Source organism: Takifugu rubripes, chromosome 1 (assembly GCF_901000725.2).
Source record: "Takifugu rubripes chromosome 1, fTakRub1.2, whole genome shotgun sequence".
Taxonomy (NCBI): Eukaryota; Metazoa; Chordata; class Actinopteri; order Tetraodontiformes; family Tetraodontidae; genus Takifugu; species Takifugu rubripes.
The window spans coordinates 26,227,110-26,249,245 of NC_042285.1; the positions used below are offsets into that span (position 1 = coordinate 26,227,110).

At 50.6% G+C, this 22,136-nt stretch overlaps 2 protein-coding genes across 2 annotated transcripts; one reads left to right on the forward strand and one right to left on the reverse strand.

Annotated features, from left to right (window-relative positions):
* Window positions 1-365: 365 nt before the first annotated feature.
* Window positions 366-1,122, reverse strand: LOC115249474 (uncharacterized). The gene is made up of 2 exons (XM_029834591.1): window positions 786-1,122; window positions 366-704 (listed from the first exon to the last, which is right to left on the reverse strand). The coding sequence occupies exons 1-2, from the start codon at window positions 1,083-1,085 to the stop codon at window positions 402-404; spliced, it is 603 nt and encodes a 200-aa protein (XP_029690451.1). The 5' UTR covers window positions 1,086-1,122; the 3' UTR covers window positions 366-401.
* Window positions 1,123-7,247: 6,125 nt separating this feature from the next.
* On the forward strand, window positions 7,248-18,112 carry LOC105419585 (CD209 antigen-like protein E). Its single transcript, XM_029834580.1, has 6 exons — window positions 7,248-7,395; window positions 7,464-7,565; window positions 15,779-15,958; window positions 16,765-16,907; window positions 17,002-17,105; window positions 17,229-18,112. Exons 1-6 carry the CDS (start codon window positions 7,326-7,328, stop codon window positions 17,389-17,391), a joined length of 762 nt encoding a protein of 253 aa, XP_029690440.1. The 5' UTR covers window positions 7,248-7,325; the 3' UTR covers window positions 17,392-18,112.
* The last annotated feature ends 4,024 nt before the right edge of the window (window positions 18,113-22,136 follow it).

Sequence of the window (22,136 nt, forward strand, 5' to 3'; positions counted from 1 at the left end):
AAGGGAGGGGTTGTGTCCTTAGCTCCACCATCCTGACCCGCCGGGTCCACACTGGCCGGGGTGTTCTGTTATGATACATGGTGGTAGCGGACCCGAACGCAGGCCAGGACACCGTGGTGGGGAGGTCAAAGGCTTTATTTACAGGGAAGGGGAGCACACACTAAAGACAGAAAACAGTCCTCCTGGACCGCAGGGGGATCGGGAGGCAGCGTCTGCCCGTCCCAGGTCCATCGGCGAGTCCCCAAACCAGATGCAGTCCCCCTGGACTGCCGGGAACTCGGAACACCGGTGAGTCCTCGACACGCAGCAGTCCCCCCGGACCGGCGAGGACTCGAGAGGTCCGGCGCGACACGCTTCCCACATGAACGTGCCCCGAGACACTGAGGGCAGAGGCAGTCCTCCTAGACTGCAAGGGGGCAGGAGCGGTCCTCCAGGAGACGCGGAACAGGAACAGGAGCGGCCCTCCAGGACAACAGGAACACTGGAACAGGAGCATTGACAACAGGAACAGTCCTCCTGGACCGCAGGGGGATCGGGAGGCAGTGTCCGCCCGTCCCAGGTCCATCGGCGAGTCCCCACACCAGACGCAGTCCCCCTGGACTGCTGGGAACTCGGAACACCGGTGAGTCCTCAAAACGCTGCAGTCCCCCTGGACCGGTGAGGACTCGGGAGTCCGGCGGGGCACGCTCCCCGCATGAAACAAGCTGGTGGTTTTTAGAGAGTTCAGCCTGGACGCGTCGGTGCAGATGCCCAACCAGATCAGCAGCCTGGGCTGCATCACTCACCGCGTGAAGATCGAGGTAACTGGATCCCTTCATGGACGAGCCCGTTGCAGACGGAGGTTCCACTGAGACCACGTTGTTGCTCTGATCCTTCAGAGGACCGACTGTAAAGCAGTGGTGAGCGTGCTGCCTGGACAAGTCCTGGGTCCAGAACGGTTCCAGCTGTCCATCCGTCTGGCTGAGGTCCACCTGCCCAGGATGTGGGTGGAGAAACACCCAGAGAAGGAGAGCCAGGTCAGTGTGGGCACCTTTCACCTCCACCGTGGTTCTTGTTTTGTTAAAGCACCTACTCTCTTTCTCCATGTCTGTCTCTGTCTCTCTCTCCTTCTCTCTGTCTCTGTCTCTATCTGTCTCTGTCTCTCTCTGTCTGTCTCTCTCTCTCTCAGTGGAGCGCGTGGAGCTGAGAGCGTTCTCGTTCTGAGAATTTTTCAAACTTTTGCGAGGTTTCGGCCTATGTTGTTCGGTTAATTGCTGGTTTATTAGGTTGGTTAGTTGTTGGTGGTGTTTTTTGTGTGTTTTGTTGGGGGTTTGAGGTTTGTGTCGGGTGGAATCAGCCAGGTTTGTCTGGCTGATTGGCGTCTCCCACCATGGTGTGGTGGGAGCGGGGACCTCTCCCGGTTAACGCGGAGGCATGGCGTTAAGGTGGGGACCGGGTCTCTGTATACCGTGGAGGAGGTAGCCCTCGCTGTGGGGGAGAAAATCGGACATGGGTCCGTGAAGTCGGCCGCCGAATGAACAGGGCGGTGTTGTTGTTTGTGGACAAGGTGGAGCAGGCGAACCGGCTGGTGGAGACGGGGATCAGTGTTGGCGGGAGATTCGAGGCGGTGCTGCCGCTGACGCAGCCCTCCACCCGGATCACCCTGTCCAACGTACCCCCCTTCATCAGCGACGAGTTCCTGGCCAGGGAACTCGCCAGGTTCGGGAAGATCGTCTCGCCCATTAAAAAGGTTCTGTCGGGGTGCAAGTCCCCGTTGCTAAAGCACGTCGTGTCTCATAGGAGACAAGTTTATATGATATTAAATAACCGGGCGGAGGAGCTGAATGTGCGCTTCCACGTTAAGGTGGAAGAATTTGATTATATGTTGTACGCGTCCTCCTCCATCATGAAGTGCTTCGGCTGTGGTGAGGAGGGTCATTTAGTTAGAGCCTGTCCGGGCCGGGCTGGCTCGGTGCCGGTCGGTCGCGGGGGGCGAGGCCCCGCCCCGGACCGGCCCGGTGCCGGGAGTCCGGGCGGGCCCGGGGGGGCCACTGCGGCAGGACCAGAGGAGAGTATCGGGAGATGTGGACAGGAGAAGGCAGGTGAGAAGGTGGTGAGTGAGGGTCAGGTGAGTGAGCCTGATGGTGCACTGGTGGGTGTGGTGGCTCAGGTAAGTGAAGGTGGTGAGAGACAGGTTGGTGAAGGTGGCGAGGGACAGGTAGGTGAAGGTGGCGAGGGACAGGTAGGTGAAGGTGGTGAGGGACAGGTGCATGACGGTGTTGAGTTGATGGAACAGGAGGCTGCGTGGACTCTTGTTCCACAAAAACGCCCAAAAAGGAAAGATGAACTGGTGGAGGTGGGCGCGAAGGCCAGTCGGTTGCCCGGGAAAAGAGTATTCTGGAAACCTGAGCTCGCTGAGAGCAGTGATGGCGAAGAATGTGTGTCTGATGAGAGCGAGCTCTCACACACACAGAAATCCGGAACCTTCGATGAGAGCCCATACACAGCAAAAATGATTAAGAGTTTCCACGCAGAAACAAAAAACTTAAAAGGGGTTAAAGATGAACAGTACTTCCCCAAGAAACAGTTATTTTACACATCTGTCAAACATCATCTTAGAAATAAACTGGAGTCAGATTTTACTGACCAGGAAGTTTTTAGATTAAGAAAATTGATTTTAAAAGTTAAAAGAGAGTTGTGTAATTGAGGTTTTGTTCAGTGTGGCGCCTTTTTTAGTGTTTTAATAGCCATCCTAGACCGTAGTTTTAGACCCCTCACTTTTTAATGAATAATTTTAAGGTGGGAGGTTTAAATATTAACGGGGCTAGAGAAACAAGAAAGAGGGCCAAAGCATATGAAACGGCTAAGAGCAAAAGAATAGATGTTTTATTTTTACAAGAGACCCACAGCAGTGACAGCAATGAGACCGACTGGAGGAGAGAGTGGAGGGGGGGGTTTAAGCCACAGCACTACGGTCAGTGCAGGGGTGGGCATCCTCTTCTCCCTTCCCCAGTTGCTGTCACAGTGGAGCACGTCGTTCAGCCTTTTAGTTAAAGCTGCTTTGAGTCACCTCACGGTTGTTTTTATTAATATTTATGCTCCCAACAACGGTGCAGAGAGGAAGCTCTTTTTAGAGAAAATCAACAACGTTTTAAACAATCTTAGCTCATCTGATTTGTTGATTTTAGGGGGGGATTTTAATTGTACAGAAGATCACGTTTTAGATCGAAATCACATAGAACCGCATCCAGTTTCCCAGCAGGTTCTGAGGCAGCTGGTCCACTCCCATGGTCTGGTGGACGTGTGGAGAAGGATGCATGCGAGCCACAGAAAGTTCACATGGTCCCACATCAGAGACGACACCATCTCTTTGGCTCGCCTCGACCGCTTTTACTGTTGTAAACACCATTTTAGTACTTTTAAAAAGTGTGATATTTTACCAGCACACTCTCAGTGTCACCCGCTACATCACCAGATCAATCGTCAAAGCTCTGGAGACCGAGATTGTGGAACTGGAGCAGTTTTGTGAGTCCAGAGGAGATCGAGGGTGTTTGGAGGCCCTCAAGACCAAAAAGATGGCCTTGGCCAACCTGCTAGACACTAAGGTACAAGGTGTGGTAGTGCGGTCCCGGATCCAAGACATCGCAGAGATGGATACCCCCTCGACATTCTTCTTTGGCCTGGAGAGGAAGCGTGGGCAGAGCAGGGTCATCCACTCCCTACTATCGGAGGAAGGACTGGAGCTGATGGAGCCGGAGCAGATCCGGAGGAGGGCGGTGGACTTTTACTCCTCATTGTTCAGGAGTGAGTATAAGGAGAACAATGAACTGTTCGAGGAATACTGCTCTGGATTGCCCCAGGTGCCAGAAGAGGCCAATGGTCAGCTGGAACGCCCCCTGTCTGTCCCGGAGGTGTATGCTGCTCTTCAGAGCATGCAGAGCCTGAAGGCTCCGGGCATCGACGGACTGGGGGTGGACTTCTACAAGGCATTCTGGAGCATCGTGGGGCAAGACCTCCTGGACGTCCTCAATGAAAGTCTTCACTCTGGCTCCCTGCCGCTGTCCTGCAGGACGGCAGTAATTGCCCTCCTACCAAAGAAGGGGAACCTGCAGGACATCAAGAACTGGCGCCCCGTTTCCCTGCTCTGCTCGGACTACAAAATCCTCTCCAAAGCCTTGGCCACCCGGCTGAGGGAGGCCATGGAACACGTCATCCACCGGGACCAGACGTACTGTGTGCCCGGCAGGTCAATGGTGGATAACATCCAGCTCATTCGGGACGTTTTGGAAGTCTCCAGTTCATTGGGAACGCAGGTTGGTCTCCTTTCCTTAGACCAAGAAAAGGCCTTCGACCGTGTTGAACACAGCTTTCTGTGGAGAACCATGGAGAGGTTTGGGTTCAGCGCTGTTCTGATAGCCATGATCAAGGTCTTGTATCGTGACATTGAGAGTGTCCTGAAGTTCAACGGTGGCTTGTGTGCTCCTTTTAGGGTGAATAGAGGTGTCCGTCAGGGCTGCGCCCTGTCGGGGATGCTCTATGCGCTCTCCCTGGAACCCCTCCTGATCAAAATACGTGCAAATGTTCAGGGTTTGGTTTTATCGGGTTTTACTGGAAACTTGATTTTATCTGCTTATGCTGACGATGTCATTGTTTTTACTAGAGATCAGCAGGACATCAACATTTTAAATCGCATAACGGACAGGTTTTCCATGGTGTCGGCGGCGAGGGTAAACCGGGGAAAGAGCGAAGCCCTTGCTGTCGGCAACTGGGGTGGGGGTGACTCTCTGCACTGGCTTTTAAAGGAGCCGTTAGTCTGTGGTGGCAGACTGGACGTCTGCAGCAGTGCCACCCCTGGGCTGAAGGAGGCCCTGATCCGAATGAGGATGGTGACACTGGAGCAGCTTGTGGCGCAGCGGGACCAGAGCTAACCGATGCCCAGGCTGTGAGCTCGGCGCTGGGGGTCCGGTCGGTCCGACTGATCCAGAGGAGCTTGGGCCTCTGGAAACACAGACTGTCGACAAAGGAGAAGGGTCTCCTCCTCCTTCACGGGAGAGGAGAGGCTGAGACTGACCCCACGGACGATTTCCCTGAACTCCACCTGCACCCGGACCTCCTGGACCTCGGGAGTCCTCTCCTGGATGGCTGTGGCTCAGGATCCCTTCACAGCATGGACAGGAGGATTTCATACGCCAACATTGTGAAGGCACTCAACAAAGACAAACTGAAAAACAGAGAGGTGACAGTATGGAAGGACAGGCTGGGGGGACAGAGTCCTCAGTGGAGGACTCTCTACAAGCCCCCTCTCAAGAAGAGGACTGGTGACCTCCAATGGAGGATTTTGCATGGAGCCATCGCCACCAGTGCCTTCCTGGCGATTTTAAATCTGAACACTCTAAGCAACTGTCCTTTCTGACCCTGCAGCTGCTCAGGGACGGCGTGCAGCACAGCCGCCTCTTCGCCTGCGGTCTCAGGTCTGCACGGGTCCTTTCAGACCTCGTCGCGCCACCGCGGTTAAAACCGCTGTGCGTGCCGATGTTTACTGGGTTACTTACTGGTGCTCTTCCTCCTGTTGCTCCTCCTCCCCCTCCTCCTGCTCCTCCATTCCGTGGTGCTCCTCCTCCCCCTCCTGCTTCTCCTCCATTCCGTGCTCCTCCTCTTCCTCCTCATGCTGGTGCTCTTCCTCCTTCCTGCCAAGAAAAGGTTGAGAGCTCAGCCGTTCCCATGTGATGGAGCCATTCGGTGAGTTCCCAAACAGCCGCTCGTGTTTATAAGTGTAAGAAAAGCTGACATTGACAGACGCCATCATTTCAGGTCTGGGGGGGTGTCTGAGGGGGTGGTGGACTGGGTAAAGATCTTCCAGATGCAGCATTTGGTATGAAAAACCCGAGTAGTATCCACTTTAAAAGCAAAAGCCGGCTGTTTCTTTCCTTCGTTGTTCCTGACGCCTCCACGCTCTCTGGGCTGCAGGATGGCTACTGGGAATTAACCCCCGAACTGGGAACACTCCTAAATTTCAACGCTGACCTTTTTGCCAACGTTTTCCTGAAGAGCAAAGGCATCGATTCCCTGGGTGAGAACCGCTGGACTCTGCTGGTACTTTGATGGTGGTACTTTGGTTCCGCCCAGTGGTGTTGAAACCGCCCCCGTGTGCTGTGTGTCCTGCAGGGTCGAGGGCCCGTGCTGACATCCTGAGGCTCGTGGCGACTCTCCTGGTTCTGCAGATGATGAGGGTGGAGAAGCTGGAAGAGGGCACGCTGCTCCGGACCCTCTTCTCCCTGGTCGAGTCCTCTCGGCACAGGTCAGAATGAAAACTGGAACACAGCGGAGCCGTGAGCCTTCGGAGCTAACGCCCCTTTGTACCATGTGACTTCTTGTTGCAGGAGCGCGCGCTGGAAGCAGGTGAAGAGAGCGGTGGACTGGGTTTGCTGGGCTGACCGGCAGTATCCCTGCATCTGCAGCCGCCTGGAGTTTGGTCGGAGCTGGGAGTCGTCCACCCGTCAGCTGCTGGGCTTCGACGTCACCCACCATTCCTCCCCTCTCAACAAGCTGGAACTGCGTCTGAGCCCAGTCCCTTTACTGGCCTCCTGAGGCAGCAGGAGGACACCAGTACACCAGAGTCATGGTTCTGATCGACTCTTTAAACATAAAACCCTCGCTTGCGTCATTTCTTGGTAATCATCTACTACTCCAAATATCTGGAGCCAAAGTATCTCTGCCGCCCCCTGGTGGTCCAGAGCAACATGGCACCGTTTGGTTTTTAAATATATCGGCGTGAACTTTAAATCCTGGCATTATAAGATTTAAAAAGCATTGTTTCCATCTAAATCCACAAGTTTGCAGAGTTCCGAGGTCCATGGCGTCGTTCCCAGTAAAGCATCAACACTTTTATCCCACCTGTTTTACTTTTTTAACCTTATTTTACACATGGTTTATAAGCAGCTTTGGCAAATCTTTTAAAATAATGACTCGGCTTGTATCCAAGGATGTTTTTTAGCCTCCTCACATGTTTTATTACCCAGCTCTTCATTTATCATCATTTTTGTCGCTGCGCCTAAAGAATAAGTTGAAAATATTTCTGTGAGCGTTGTTGTTTTCTCCTCTGGGATTGTTCATCTCTGCGAAGCTTCATTCTGACTTGATTAAAGCGGCCATGTTCTCCAACACTGGTTCTCACGTCTCTTCCTGAACATTTGACCACTGAGGTTTTAGACTGTGAGAGAGGCTGCAGCGCCTCCTTCACAACTTCACGTGGGTGGTCGATGGTGGGTGTTTCTGTGGTATTTCAAGTCGACGACTTCCTCAGATGCTGTCGTGCAGCTGTTCAGAGGTGAAGCAGCCGCTCAGCCATGGAAGAGTTTTACGGAAACATCGACTATCTCAAATCGGTGCAGCCGGACCCTCCTGCGCCCCGCCAAGGTGAGCCGGGGCAGCCTGACGGAGGCCTGAACCACTGTTGTCTTTCCTCTGATCTTGTCTGCCTTCAGGCTCCCGGAGCTCCGAGAGCAGCCTGAGCTGGTACCTTCTTCCGTGTCTGGGCCTGCTGAGTCTGGCTCTGCTGACCGGACTGGTGGTCGTCGGCGTCCTCCGTGAGTCTGGTTCCCGTCCGCTTTCACAGGCTTTTACCTTAAAAACTAAATTCACCAAACTTTTTGGCAGAACAGTTTTTGGGGGAGGTTCTCAGTGTGGCGCTTGTGAGGGTGATGTTTGGTCACCCGCGCTGTTCGTTTACTAGACTCAGATCAACCACACAAACAACAGGAGGCCTTGCAAGGGAGAGCTGACGAGCAGTTCAAGCTTCCTCTCTCAACTCCGTCCGTCTGCTGCTCGCTCTCCTCTTTTATTTGGTGCACACAAAATTTGTATCAATCTGACCTCATGATTCCTTCTCCTCCTATCTCTACGACTTCCTCGTGTCCTTGAACATGATACCTCCCAGTGCTGGGTACATAACAGCTACAATACTTGATTCAAACACTCATACATTCTTTTTGATTAAACATTCTAAATCTACTTACTATACTTACTATAGCATTGAAACGATAATAGTAATAACAACAATAATTCTTCTCACATTTCCCTCCTGTTTATCATTAAATGCGTCTAGATTCTCATTGTCAGTATTACATCATTTCATTTCATGAAATTTAAATGCATTACGTCATTTTCCTAGAAACACATTTCTTACACTCAGAGTTCAACATGTGTACAGCTTAAGACATCTTAAACATTTCATTTACATCTTGTGTCACATTTGTCCATTCTTCTTCTGATTCCTCTTCATCGTTGTCCAGTAGAGATCGTTCTTCCACCTGCAGCAAAGTACTAGTAACAGCTGATCCCACGAGCCGGCCAATGCAACCCCGAACAAGAGGTACTACACAGCAAGCTAGTATGGCTAATACTAGCAGCACTATCCCTATCATCATTCCTATCTTGAACAACAGTTCCCTCCACCTTGACAACATCCCTGTAAGCCACTCTGGTGGGGGCTACCATCATCAATCATAGCTCTCTGTAGTTTAGTTAAATTTTTCAATGCGCTATCTATCAGGTGACCGTCCGCATCATTCTCTGGGATGAACGTACAACAGTAATCTCCTACCATTGCACACACTCCTCCCTGGGGGGCCGTTATGAGATCTAAGGCCATCCTATTCTGCGTGGTCATCAGTCTTAGCGCTGTCATTTCTTCCTTGACTCCTGTGAGAGCAACTGTGGTGCAGATCTAGCATTAGCAGCATAAATTATGACTGTGTGATCCTTGAGATGTACTGGAGCACACACTCCTGACCAGTTTGCTGGTAGGTCTGCATACGCATTGTGTCCACATAACCACCATCCCTTATCCACTAATTGCGTGCCTGTCTCCTGGCGCGAAAGCGGGATAGTTACATGTACAGTTATAACCTTCTGGACACCTCTGTGTTGCTTCATCTAAGGTAAATAAACCTCATAAGTGCCGGGGGTCATCAATACACTCCTGTTCACACTGTTCGGAACTTTTCTTTTGCTGTAGACACATTTTCCGATAATACCGATCAGTTGAAGTGTTAAACTTCACATCACGACTGACTCCCAGTGTGCATGACGTATAAACAACTTTACAGACATCCTTGTGTAACGACCCCAAATCTCTACCACCACTCCGTGCATAGCAGCATGTGTGATTTATTGCACCTAGCACAGGGAATCTGAATCTATTGGCTTTCCCTGCCATTGTCCGTAGTGGCTCTTGGGTGCAGTTGCTGCGAGTGAACCACGTTCCGTCCAACAACTTGAGTGTGAAGTTCGTGTCACGGCTTAGCCCTATATGGACAAAGCACTGTCCTACACTCCCTGTCATTGGTTCAGCAGTTACTTGCGGTGTATGCACAGAAACTGGTAGCATAGAACAAACGTAACAACGAGAATGATTCTGTGTCCGAGCTGTGAAATTAGCATAGCGCCACCATGTATTCAAACCGTAAGTGTGTGAGGACTCTGGATTTTGTTCTAACCACGAATGTTCTAAGTGGCTAACTACGGTGCGTTTAGCGCGCGCGTAGCTCTCATCCTGTCTCAGAGCATCTTTCTGTCCCTGATTACCTCCCTCCTGTCGGAAGTTCCAAAGACCAAAACTCACGAGTCCTGCCGTCACAGCACTCACCACAATTAGGAAGAACAACTTCATTTCCTTTTAGATCCTCTTCACAGGTTCCGACGGGGTTCAGCCGTTGCTGGACCTATACAGGCCGTCAGCCGTTTACGGAGAGTCCGCCACTGCTCCCTCGCCTTCACCTGGAAGAATTTTCTGTTTCTTACAATGGGAAAGGTGTATCCACGACAGTTTCCCGTCCACTCGAACTGCAGTCTTTGTGGTCAGCTGTACTTGATAAGGACCTTCCCATCTAGGCGTGTTCCACCTCTTCCGCACAAACTTCTTCACCCACACGTAGTCGCCCGGTTGAATGGGTTCCTGGGGGGTGGAATCTGTGGAAGACACAGGACTAGGCAGAACATTTACAGTATTCACACTTCGGTTAAGTAACACTTTTTTCAGATAATCTGCTATTGTTTCTTCAACATGTTTTAGCTCATTTGTTGTTGCAAAGTATGGTAGGCAATAAGGCCGCCCATATAATGCTTCAAAGGGTGTGATGCCTGTTTTCTTGTGTGGTGTTATGTGCATCCATAATTTCACCAGGTCGAGACAAAACATCCAGTTCTTTCCTGTCTCGTCCATACACTTCTTCAGTCTGTTCTTAATAGTACCGTTGACTCTTTCAACCAACCCTGCACTCTGAGGGTGGTATGCGCAGTGATTCTTCAAATCAATGTCCAAAGTTACTCCTACAGTTTTCACTATCTCATTTACAAAATGGCTTCCATTGTCGCTCCAGATGACCTTCGGGATGCCAAACCTGGGAATGATCTCTCTACATAAAACTTTTGCTACTGTCAGTGCATCTGCTTTTGCTGTGGGGAAAATTTCTACCCACCTAGTAAATCCATCTAACACTACTAGACAATATTGTTTACCTTCACATGGTGTTAGCTGAATAAAATCTAGAAAAACTGTGTGAAATGGATGATTTGGCAATGGTGTAATACCTGCAGGGGCCTTAAGGGCTCCCTGTGGGCTGTGTTTTACACAAATAGCACATTGTGAACAAAAATTAGTAGGTATGAAATCCTATAGTGTAATAATGTTCATTAACCATCTGTACCATCCCTCCTGTTGAGACATGGCATGGCCCATGGCTCACTAATGCTGCCCATTTATGCATATTCCGGGGAAGGATTGGTTTGTTTCCTATGGTTAACAGTCCTTTGTCATCCAGTTTGGCTCCTCGCTTCTTCCACGTGGCCTTTTCCTTTTCTGGAGCACTTTGTTGCATTTCTTTTAGAATATCATTATCTGCAGGTTCTAAGGTAAATGATTCCTCATTATCAAGAAGTGTGTTGTTATTTGCTGCAGCCTTTGCGGCTCTGTCAGCAAAGGCATTGCCTTGTGAGACTGCGTCTGTGTTGTTAGTGTGTGCAGTGCATTTACATACAGCTATTTTGCGTGGCTGCTGTACTGCTGCCATTAACTTTTTTAACAGTTCTGCATGCATGACCGCTTGCTTAGTTCACAGGCACGTGTGAGTGCGACGAGTTCTGCAGCTTGAGCAGAATAGGAGGGGGGAAGTGGTTTCGCCTCCACCACCTCAGTTGCTGTGACTACTGCATAGGCAGTTCTAGTGCGTCCACAGTCATCTTTTCTCGATGATCCATCCACAAAGAGTGTCTGTCCTGTAGTCAACGCGACATCACTGAGATCTGGTCGCGGCAGGACCGTAATGGAGACCTCATCCAGGCAGTTGTGCTGGTGTCCCTCTTCTGCGGTGGGTAGCAGCGTTGCTGGGTTTAAGATCGTGCAGCGACGAATCGTCAGATTCGGCTGAGACAGCAACACTGCCATGCAGGAAAGATGACGTGCGGGCGACAGGAATGCTATCTTACTTTGTAGCAGCAGTATTGACACTGCATGTGGAACTAGCAAAGTTAGCTCATGATATAGCACCACTCCTGCGGAGGCTTTTACTGCCTCAGATGCTGCCACCACTGCTTTAACGCATGGTGGGAGTGCACAAACTACGGGATCTAGCTTGTGGGAGTAGTAGGCCACTGGCTGCCTCTTATCTCCGTGCTTCTGCAACAAAACTGAAGTCATAAAATTACCTTTGCAATCTACGACCTGCTCAAAAGGCTTCTGATAGTCTGGCAGCTTTAACACTCCAGCACCTACAAGGGCCTGTTTTGTGTGTTTAAATGCTTCTTCAGCTTCAGGGGTCCAAGTTAACACATCAGTCATTGCTAAGGGATTATCATACATCAATGCTTGTAAAGGGGCAGTTATTTTCGCATAATCTAAGATCCATGATCTGCAAAAATTCACAAGTCCTAAGAATGACATCATCTGCTTCTTTGTTTTTGGTTTTGGGGCTTCAAGCACTGCTGTTTTCCTCGACTTGAGAATAGCTTTACCATTATGTGTCAAAACATGGCCCAGATAAACCACTTCCTGCTTCACCAGTTGCAGTTTGCTTTTGCTTAATCTATGGCCTTGAGTGGCTAGCCAGTGTAGCAATGCTAGCGTGTCTGACCAACAATCTGCCTCTGTTTTTGACGCCATGAGGATGTCATCCACGTAGACGAGGATTTGACTTCCACACGGAGGTTTAAACTTAGCTAATGATGACATCATTACCTGAGAGAAGATTGTGGGACTCTCACAGTAGCCCTGAGGTAACCTTGTCCAGGTGTACCTCCGTCCTTGAAACGTAAATGCAAACCAAAACTGGCTGTCTGGATGTACTGGTACAGAGAAAAATGCATTGGATACATCGATCACCGTGTACCACTGATGTTCAGGGTTTAAGTCATTCAGCAGGGTGTATGGATCTGCGACTAAGGGAGACCTAGGGACCACTGCAGCATTTACAGCTTGCAGGTCCTGCACCATCCGCCAGCCGGTAGATGGTGGTGCCTTCCTTACTGGAAATAGGGGTGTACTTACAGGAGACTCAGGACACTCTCTGATGACTCCTGCTTTAAGCAGTGAGTTAAATATCGGAACAATACCCTCCTGTGCATCGGTCTTAAGGGGATATTGCCTCTGAAATGGTCTATAATCTGATTTAGGGATTATTTTTACAGGTTCTGCTCCTTTTATAAGACCTACATCCGCAGGTCCTTCCGACCATAATTCAGGGGGAAGCTCTTTCAGCTTCTCATCTTCCTCCTGCGTGAGGAAGATGTCTTCTTCTCATGAACTCTGGTCTGTGAGGTGCGTTGCTGGATGTGTCAGCAACCATGTTTTAAGGGGAATGCGCCACACCTGGAACTGATCATTAAAATCAACCTCACCCTTAGGCCTATAGGGCAGGCTGCTCCAGTGTTTTACATCACATCCCAAGTCTTGCCATCTTTTCTTAAGCGGTTTAGCAATAGAAACATGTGGTACAGAACCTGACACTTTGAATAGCGCTGCTGCTTCGGTGGAAAGGCTTCCTGCCGTGCAGACAGCTGTCTGTCCACACACATATAGGTGCATAATTACATCATTCGTGGATCTTTGAGTTTAGCAAACTTCTCTGCATAGCTTGATGTGCCGTGTGAGTCTGATTTACAGAATCCACCTATGCGCTCCACGTGCATGGTAACATGCAGGTCAGCTTGATTGTGGAGCTGGGCTTCAGGCTGTAAGTATGACAGAGCTTTACCATATATCATAGTGATTGGCTCAGAAAATGGAGGGGGCTGCTTTTCAGGAATGTCAAGTGACCAAAATTTACTGCACATCTCTCCTTCTCTTACCCACAGATTAACCATTCTATCTACAGACCACATCCCTTCGGCTGTGGTACGAATCATCAACTGAAGCTGAGAGATAAGATCTCTTCCTAACAGGTTTACGGGACATGTGGTGGAGATCACGAAAGGAGCTTTAAGTGTGATTCCACTTACAGGGTCACAAACATCTACAGGAACTGACATTCTTTCTTTAGTTACAAGACCATTTGCTGATCTCACAAAAATCTGTGTAGAAGTTGGTGTCAGGGCTATTGGATCTCTAATTACTGATTTACCTGCACCCGTGTCTACTAAGAATGTTAAAGAATTACCTAACATGGTCAGTTGTATTTCTGGTTTGCCTTCAGCAAACAGGAAGATGGTTTCTAAGTCTAAAACATCTTCTAAGTCTTCTTTTTCAAATTGGTCAAATTTTGTGCCCTGATTTGTTTTAATTTTTGTGACATCTTTTTCCGGTTCTAGTCATTGTTGAGGTGGATTAGAACCTTGCTGCTGTCCTCTATTATATCTCTGGTCACGTTGTTTCTTTTTGCAATCACGTTCCCAGTGTCCATAATTTTTACAATAATGACACTGATCATTTTCACGGGAGTTGCCTCCTCCTCCCCTTCCGCCTCGGCCTCGCCCATGTCCGCGGCCTCGGCTTGGGAGAGGGTTGGCATTGAAAAACATGCCTGTTGATTGGTTCTTACTTTTTTGGCATTGTCTTTCAGCATGCATAGCATGTTGTTCATAGCGGTTTAGGTTACAAGTTCCGAAATCAACTAACTGTCTCTCTACCCAGGTTTTTATCTCTGATTTTGATCCCCCATGTATAGCTTGCTTTAACTGCTGTTGGTAGGGACCTTCTGGTTCTTCCGCATACGGAATTCCACTATTTTTTCGGAACACATCTTTCATTCTCATGCTATAGTCTTCAAAACTTTCGTCAGTCTTTTGTCTCGTGGCAGTAATGGCGCTGTAGTCAGCTCGTCTGGTAAAAGCAGTTCGCATGCGCTCGTACAGTCTGTCGAGTCTGTCATTTAGTTCTTGGCTGCCAGGCTGCCATGGTTGTTGAGTGGCTGGATCCACTGGGATCCAATCTCCTCTAACAGTGCCCCATTTCTTGCCATTAACGCACATGAGGACTTGCTGTGTTTCAGTACCGTTAGTATAGTAACTTCTTTTAATTTTGTAATATTGCCTGGCCTGTCTAAGTTACCATCCCAATCGAACTTAGTCATCCACAGCTGAACATATGAGCATGAACCTGGATATTTGTCTTCCATGTGTTTACATGATGCTGGGATTTCGAATTCAGCACCTTTTGTGGAATGTTGGTTGCCCATGTTTGCACTTTATTTCATCAATTTTTATGTATTTGAGTGGAGACGCCTGATCTCCCGACTGAACAATCCTCAATCCCTACAGGATATCTAGTTCAGTCCCTCCGCCGTGGCCTTATAACCCCTCTTTTTTAATCAGGAGAGTATACACCAAGCTTCTACCTCCGAGGAGGCGGGTGTATCTTGCCTCTGCTTCTCTCCCGATGACCAGGCAGGCAATACCGCGGTATTTTCTGTGTAGCGCTTTTTGTGTCTTATACTCACTCCGTTGCTTCTATGGTTTCTCTCTGAGTTGTTTTAGTGCCTTCTTCCCGTCACTGGAGATGGTCGCCCTGGGAGGGACGAAGACCGGCCTTCCGTCAACTCGTGATGAAAGGTCTTTCACTTCAGACGTCCTTTTGACTCCGGCTGTGCACAGACTTCGGCGTTCGGTCGTCCCACGGCGCTCCTCTCCAGGTCTTGGGATCCGGCTCGAAGGACCAATTTTTGTGAGGGTGATGTTTGGTCACCCGCGCTGTTCGTTCACTAGACTCAGATCAACCACACAAACAACAGGAGGCCTTGCAAGGGAGAGCTGACGAGCAGTTCAAGCTTCCTCTCTCAACTCCGTCCGTCTGCTGCTCGCTCTCCTCTTTTATTTGGTGCACACAAAATTTGTATCAATCTGACCTCATGATTCCTTCTCCTCCTATCTCTACGACTTCCTCGTGTCCTTGAACGTGATACCTCCCAGTGCTGGGTACATAACAGCTTCAATACTTGATTCAAACACTCATACATTCTTTTTGATTAAACATTCTAAATCTACTTACTATACTTACTATAGCATTGAAACGATAATAGTAATAACAACAATAATTCTTCTCACATGCTGCAACCAGCCAGCAGGAGGCATCGAGGTGCTTCTTTACTGCTGAACGGATAATTATTTAAAAAAAGGAAAGGAAAGTTCACGGATGACACAGGTCAAAGTCGTTTTAATGAAACCAAAAGGTCACTTCAGCTAGAATTCTGTTTCAGTCCAACGTCTTTTTCTGTAAAATGGTGGTTTTGCTGTGGTTTAACAACGTCCCCGCCCTGTTACAGCACCTTCCATAAGTGTGTGTGTGTGTGTGCGCTCTGCTCTCTGTTCTCAGTTCACCTCTCGACTACCGAACTCGCCGCCACCAGAACCAACCTGTCTGAACTCGCCGCCACCAGAACCAACCTGTCTGAGCGCCTCCTCACCTGTGCTGGCGAGCTTCTTCAGGTGTCCGAGGAGAGAGCCCTGCTGAACGCCAGCCTGGCCAACAGGACGGAGGAGCTGGACAGGCTGCGTGAGTGTGTGTCCTCTGTCCGTCTGCACAGTCGCCACAACCTGTGGAGAAGCTTCCCGAGCTCCTGTATGACGAGGGTTTTATACGGAGAAACCTCGAGATGGGGAGGACCGCTCCTGAGAAGGGAGAGAGGAGGGAAAAAAGTGTTGATTTACGAGTAAAACCTTCAGCTTTAGTCATCTGAGCACTCTTTAGCTTCAGTCCTTCCCCTCCTTTCACTGAAGGAAGGTTTTGTTATTTACGTGCTGTAGTATCTGAAGCCTGTGTATCTATTCTCTGCAGGCCTGGACTTCTGTAAGACCTCAACTTATTCTTCAGCTAGCTTAGCGCCATCTCACACCTGTTCCATATGTTTCCTGCTCTTTTGTCATCAGCTTGTGATAGATGTCCCGTTTTTTTTCCTGTATAAGCAACGTCTAACGAGGATGTGCTCCGGCTCCCGATTGTTCTTCTAACGTGCTCCATGAGGCTAAACTCCTACTTTCCTCTTTGTAAATAACTGGACTCTAGGCCATTTGTTTTGCTATACTGTGTTATGAGGTCATCAGAGAAGAATGTGTTTACTTACCATATAAGAAGGGGCTATCGAAGTGAGCACTTCGGAGGTCTTCACCATTTGGACCACGAAACCTCCCTCGGGCAAACTGCAGCCACAGCTCGGTGTCTGCGAAGATTCCTTCCTCATCAGCACCTCTCGACGACCATCAGAAGAAATTTACCACAGTAGCATTAAATCTCAATAAAAGCGGGTTTTCTGCTAACGAACATCTGGAGTCACATCTGGGTTTCTTTCATCTGTCTCGCAGAGAAAAGCTGCCGGATTGGCTGGACGTTGTTCAACAACTTCTGCTACTTCTTCTCCTGCGAGCTCACGTCCTGGGAGGCTTCGAGGCAGAACTGCCAACAGGTGGGAGCGGATCTGGTGGTCGTTGACACTTCTGAAGAGCAGGTCGGTGGCGTTTGTTCCCCCTCGCCGGCGTGTCAGGGTGCGTTTCTTAGCGAGTGTGCAGAGAATCCTGATGGTTTTCTGTTACCTTAAACAGAAATTCCTCTCCAAAAACGTCAAGAAAGACACGTGGATCGGCCTGAACGACGTGGAAACGGAGGGAACCTGGAAATGGACCGACGGCAACCCGCTGACCAAAGGGTATCTGTCAGTTCCTGGCTGGTGTGGAAAACATGCTAGCACCCACAGAGGGAGACCCACATCAGTATTTCCTATAAAATGAGAGATGAAACCTTGAAACGTCATTTTCCTCCTGCTCTACAGGTACTGGTATAAAAAACAGCCGGACAATGGGAACAACGACCCAACATTGGGCGAAGAGGACTGTGCACACTTGCGCATCGCTGACACAACCTGGGAAGCAAACTGGAACGATATCTCATGTAACAAACCTCTTCAGTGGGTTTGTGAGAAGAAATTAGGTTAGAAGAGCCAAGCGGAGTATTTTAAGGTGCAGAGGGAAGTGCTGCTGCTCTTTAGCTGAGGTGTGATGACCCATATGAGGAAGTTTCTCGAGAAACAAGTGTTATTTTCAAATGTTGGTGGTTCCGCAGCTGTTTCCCCCAATAAAGTTCAGCCGTCTTCAGGCATGACGCCTCCACCTCCACCTTCTCCAGCTCTGGAGGACGGGGTCATACAAGGTCAAACGTCGAGTCCGGTGGAGGCGGTGACACGGGCCCTCTGGATGCCCGTTTGGGTCGTCGGTGCTGAGGCCCAGAGAGCCCTCCTGGACCCTTCGGAACCCCCCTGGACCCTCTGATCCTCCCACACGGCCTTTCATCTCTTCCCTTTGATGGCCCCCAAATGGGGAACAGCCTGCCGGATGAGCTCAGGGACCGCCAGGAACGCTGACATTTCGGAAAACAAGCTCCCGCCTATTTAATTTGTCTTTTTATCTCGTGTTCTTAACCTACTTTTTATTTATTTTATTATTTATCCAACCCGTCACATTTAATCGATGTTCCCGTCAGACTTCCTGAGACTTACCTCGGCTTTTAACTAACTGCTCTTTTATGCTTGTTCATGTTTATCCTGAGTTTTTCTCAAATATTGTTTTATTTCTTTAGTTTTTTATACTTCCTGTTTCTTCTGTGTCATGGGGGTGGGGGGGGTTGACATAAAGCGCTTTTAGCTACATTCAAGTGTCTGTTATCACTCAGTACCTCGACCCACCAGTAGATGGCAGCACCAGTATCCTTTGTAGTATCTTCCTGTCGCGAGGGAGAGGGTGTGGCCAGGAGATCAAAGCAGGCCTTTTGATACCAGGAACCTGCTGAGGTCCAAAGAAGGAACCGTCTGTTGCGTCTGCAGCGTCTGTGAAGCGTCTGAGGCAGCTCCACTCCTTCAGTAAACTGTTGGTCATTGTTCTGTGACCTGCAGCGTTTCTGCTGTTGCTACAACAGGAAGCACCAGCTGCTTCTTCTTAAACAATATGTAAAATAGGAACTTCTTCTCGTGGTTCCAGGTGGCCCCAGAGCTGCTTTAGGTGATAGTGGACCAATTATTTAGTGCCCTGTTACAGCACCTTCCATAAGTGTGTGTGTGTGTGTGTGTGTGTGTGTGTGTGTGTGTGTGTGTGTGTGCGTGCGCCCGCTCTGCTCTCAGTTCACCTCTCGACTACCAAACTCGCTGCCACCAGAACCAACCTGTCTGAGCGCCTCCTCACCTGTGCTTGCGAGCTTCTTCAGGTGTCCGAGGAGAGAGCCCTGCTGAACGCCAGCCTGGCCAACAGGACGGAGGAGCTGGACAGGCTGCGTGAGTCTGTGTCCTCTATCCGTCTGCACCGTCGCCACAACGTGTGGAGAAGCTTCCCGAGCTCCTGTAGGACGAGGGTTTTATACAGAGAAACCTCGAGATGGGGAGGACCGCTCCTGAGAAGGGAGAGAGGAGGGAAAAAAGTGTTGATTTACGAGTAAAACCTTCAGCTTTAGTCATCTGAGCACTCTTTAGCTTCAGTCCTTCCCCTCCTTTCACTGAAGGAAGGTTTTGTTATTTACGTGCTGTAGTATCTGAAGCCTGTGTATCTATTCTCTGCAGGCCTGGACTTCTGTAAGACCTCAACTTATTCTTCAGCTAGCTTAGCGCCATCTCACACCTGTTCCATATGTTTCCTGCTCTTTTGTCTTGTCATCAGCTTGTGATAGATGTCCTGTTTTTTCCTGTATAAGCAACGTCTAACGAGGATGTGCTCCGGCTCCCGATTGATCTTCTAACGTGCTCCATGAGGCTAAACTCCTACTTTCCTCTTTGAAAATAACTGGACTCTAGGCCATTTGTTTTGCTATACTGTGTTATGAGGTCATCAGAGAAGAATGTGTTTACTTAACCCCGAGACACTGAGGGCAGAGGCAGTCCTCCTAGACTGCAAGGGGGCAGGAACGGTCCTCCAGGAGACACGGAACAGGAACAGGAGCGGCCCTCCAGGACAACAGGAACACTGGAACAGGAGCATTGACAACAGAAACAGTCCTCCTGGACCGCAGGGGGATCGGGAGGCAGCGTCTGCCCGTCCCAGGTCCATCGGCGAGTCCCCACACCAGACGCAGTCCCCCTGGACTGCTGGGAACTCGGAACACCGGTGAGTCCTCAAAATGCTGCAGTCCCCCTGGACCGGTGAGGACTCGGGAGTCCGGCGCGACACGCTCCCCAAGACACTGGCGACAAAGCAGTCACCCTGGACCAAACACACTCCCTACAGGAACAGACACCCCCGGCCTTGACAGGCAGGCACAACCTGCTTAAATAGGCAGCAAGATGTAAATTGCCTACAGGTGTGCCCGCCTGCAGTGCCAGCTGCACCCAATTGTGCTCAACACCACACCCTGCAGGCCAAAGACAGACACAAACAAGAAATCCCAACATTACCTCCCCCTCAACGGGGCACCTCCTGGCGCCCAAGAAGGACCATCAGGGTGAGCACAGCAAAGGCGACGAGGGGAGGGGAAGGGAGGGGTTGTGTCCTTAGCTCCACCATCCTGACCCGCCGGGTCCACACTGGCCGGGGTGTTCTGTTACGATACATGGTGGTAGCGGACCCGAACGCAGGCCAGGACACCGTGGTGGGGAGGTCAAAGGCTTTATTTACAGGGAAGGGGAGCACACACTAATGACAGAAAACAGTCCTCCTGGACCGCAGGGGGATCGGGAGGCAGCGTCCGCCCGTCCCAGGTCCATCGGCGAGTCCCCAAACCAGATGCAGTCCCCCTGGACTGCCGGGAACTCGGAACACCGGTGAGTCCTCGACACGCAGCAGTCCCCCCGGACCGGCGAGGACTCGAGAGGTCCGGCGCGACATGCTCCCCACATGAACGTGCCCCGAGACACTGAGGGCAGAGGCAGTCCTCCTAGACTGCAAGGGGGCAGGAGCGGTCCTCCAGGAGACATGGAACAGGAACAGGAGCGGCCCTCCAGGACGACAGGAACACTGGAACAGGAGCATTGACAACAGAAGCAGTCCTCCTGGACCGCAGGGGGATTGGGAGGCAGCGTCCGCCCGTCCCAGGTCCATCGGCGAGTCCACACACCACACGCAGTCCCCCTGGACTGCTGGGAACTCGGAACACCGGTGAGTCCTCAAAACGCTGCAGTCCCCCTGGACCGGTGAGGACTCTGGAGTCCGGCGCGACACGCTCCCCACATGAACGTGCCCCGAGACACTGGCGACAAAGCAGTCACCCTGGACCAAACAAGCTCCCACACAAGACCAACAAACACACTCCCTAAACGAACAGACACCCCCGGCCCTGACAGGCAGGCACAACCTGCTTAAATAGGCAGCAAGATGTAAATTGCCTACAGGTGCGCCCGCCTGCAGTGCCAGCTGCACCCAATTGTGCTCAACACCACACCCTGCAGGCCAAAGACAGACACAAACAAGAAATCCCAACATTACCTCCCCCTCAACGGGCGCCTCCTGGCTCGAGGGAGGCCCTCAAGACCAAAAAGATGGCCTTGGCCAACCTGCTAGACACTAAGGTACAAGGTGCGCTAGTGCGGTCCCGGATCCAAGACATCGCAGAGATGGATACCCCCTCGACATTCTTCTTTGGCCTGGAGAGGAAGCGTGGGCAGAGCAGGGTCATCCACTCCCTACTATCGGAGGAAGGACTGGAGCTGATGGAGCCGGAGCAGATCCGGAGGAGGGCGGTGGACTTTTACTCCTCATTGTTCAGGAGTGAGTATAAGGAGAACAATGAACTGTTCGAGGAATACTGCTCTGGACTGCCCCAGGTGCCAGAAGAGGCCAGTGGTCAGCTGGAACGCCCCCTGTCTGTCCCGGAGGTGTATGCTGCTCTTCAGAGCATGCAGAGCCTGAAGGCTCCGGGCATCGACGGACTGGGGGTGGACTTCTACAAGGCATTCTGGAGCATCGTGGGGCAAGACCTCCTGGACGTCCTCAATGAAAGTCTTCACTCTGGCTCCCTGCCGCTGTCCTGCAGGACGGCAGTAATTGCCCTCCTACCAAAGAAGGGGAACCTGCAGGACATCAAGAACTGGCGCCCCGTTTCCCTGCTCTGCTCGGACTACAAAATCCTCTCCAAAGCCTTGGCCACCCGGCTGAGGGAGGCCATGGAACACGTCATCCACCGGGACCAGACGTACTGTGTGCCCGGCAGGTCAATGGTGGATAACATCCACCTCATTCGGGACGTTTTGGAAGTCTCCAGTTCATTGGGAACGCAGGTTGGTCTCCTTTCCTTAGACCAAGAAAGGCCTTCGACCGTGTTGAACACAGCTTTCTGTGGAGAACCATGGAGAGGTTTGGGTTCAGCGCTGGTCTGATAGCCACGATCAAGGTCTTGTATCGTGACATTGAGAGTGTCCTGAAGTTCAACGGTGGCTTGTGTGCTCCCTTTAGGGTGCATAGAGGTGTCCGTCAGGGCTGCGCCCTGTCGGGGATGCTCTATGCGCTATCCGTGGAACCCCTCCTGATCAAAATACGTGCAAATGTTCAGGGTTTGGTTTTATCGGGTTTTACTGGAAACTTGGTTTTATCTGCTTATGCTGACGATGTCATTGTTTTTACTAGAGATCAGCAGGACATCAACATTTTAAATCGCATAACGGACAGGTTTTCCATGGTGTCGGCGGCGAGGGTAAACTGGGGACAGAGCGAAGCCATTGCTGTCGGCAACTGGGGTGGGGGTGACTCTCTGCACTGGCTTTTAAAGG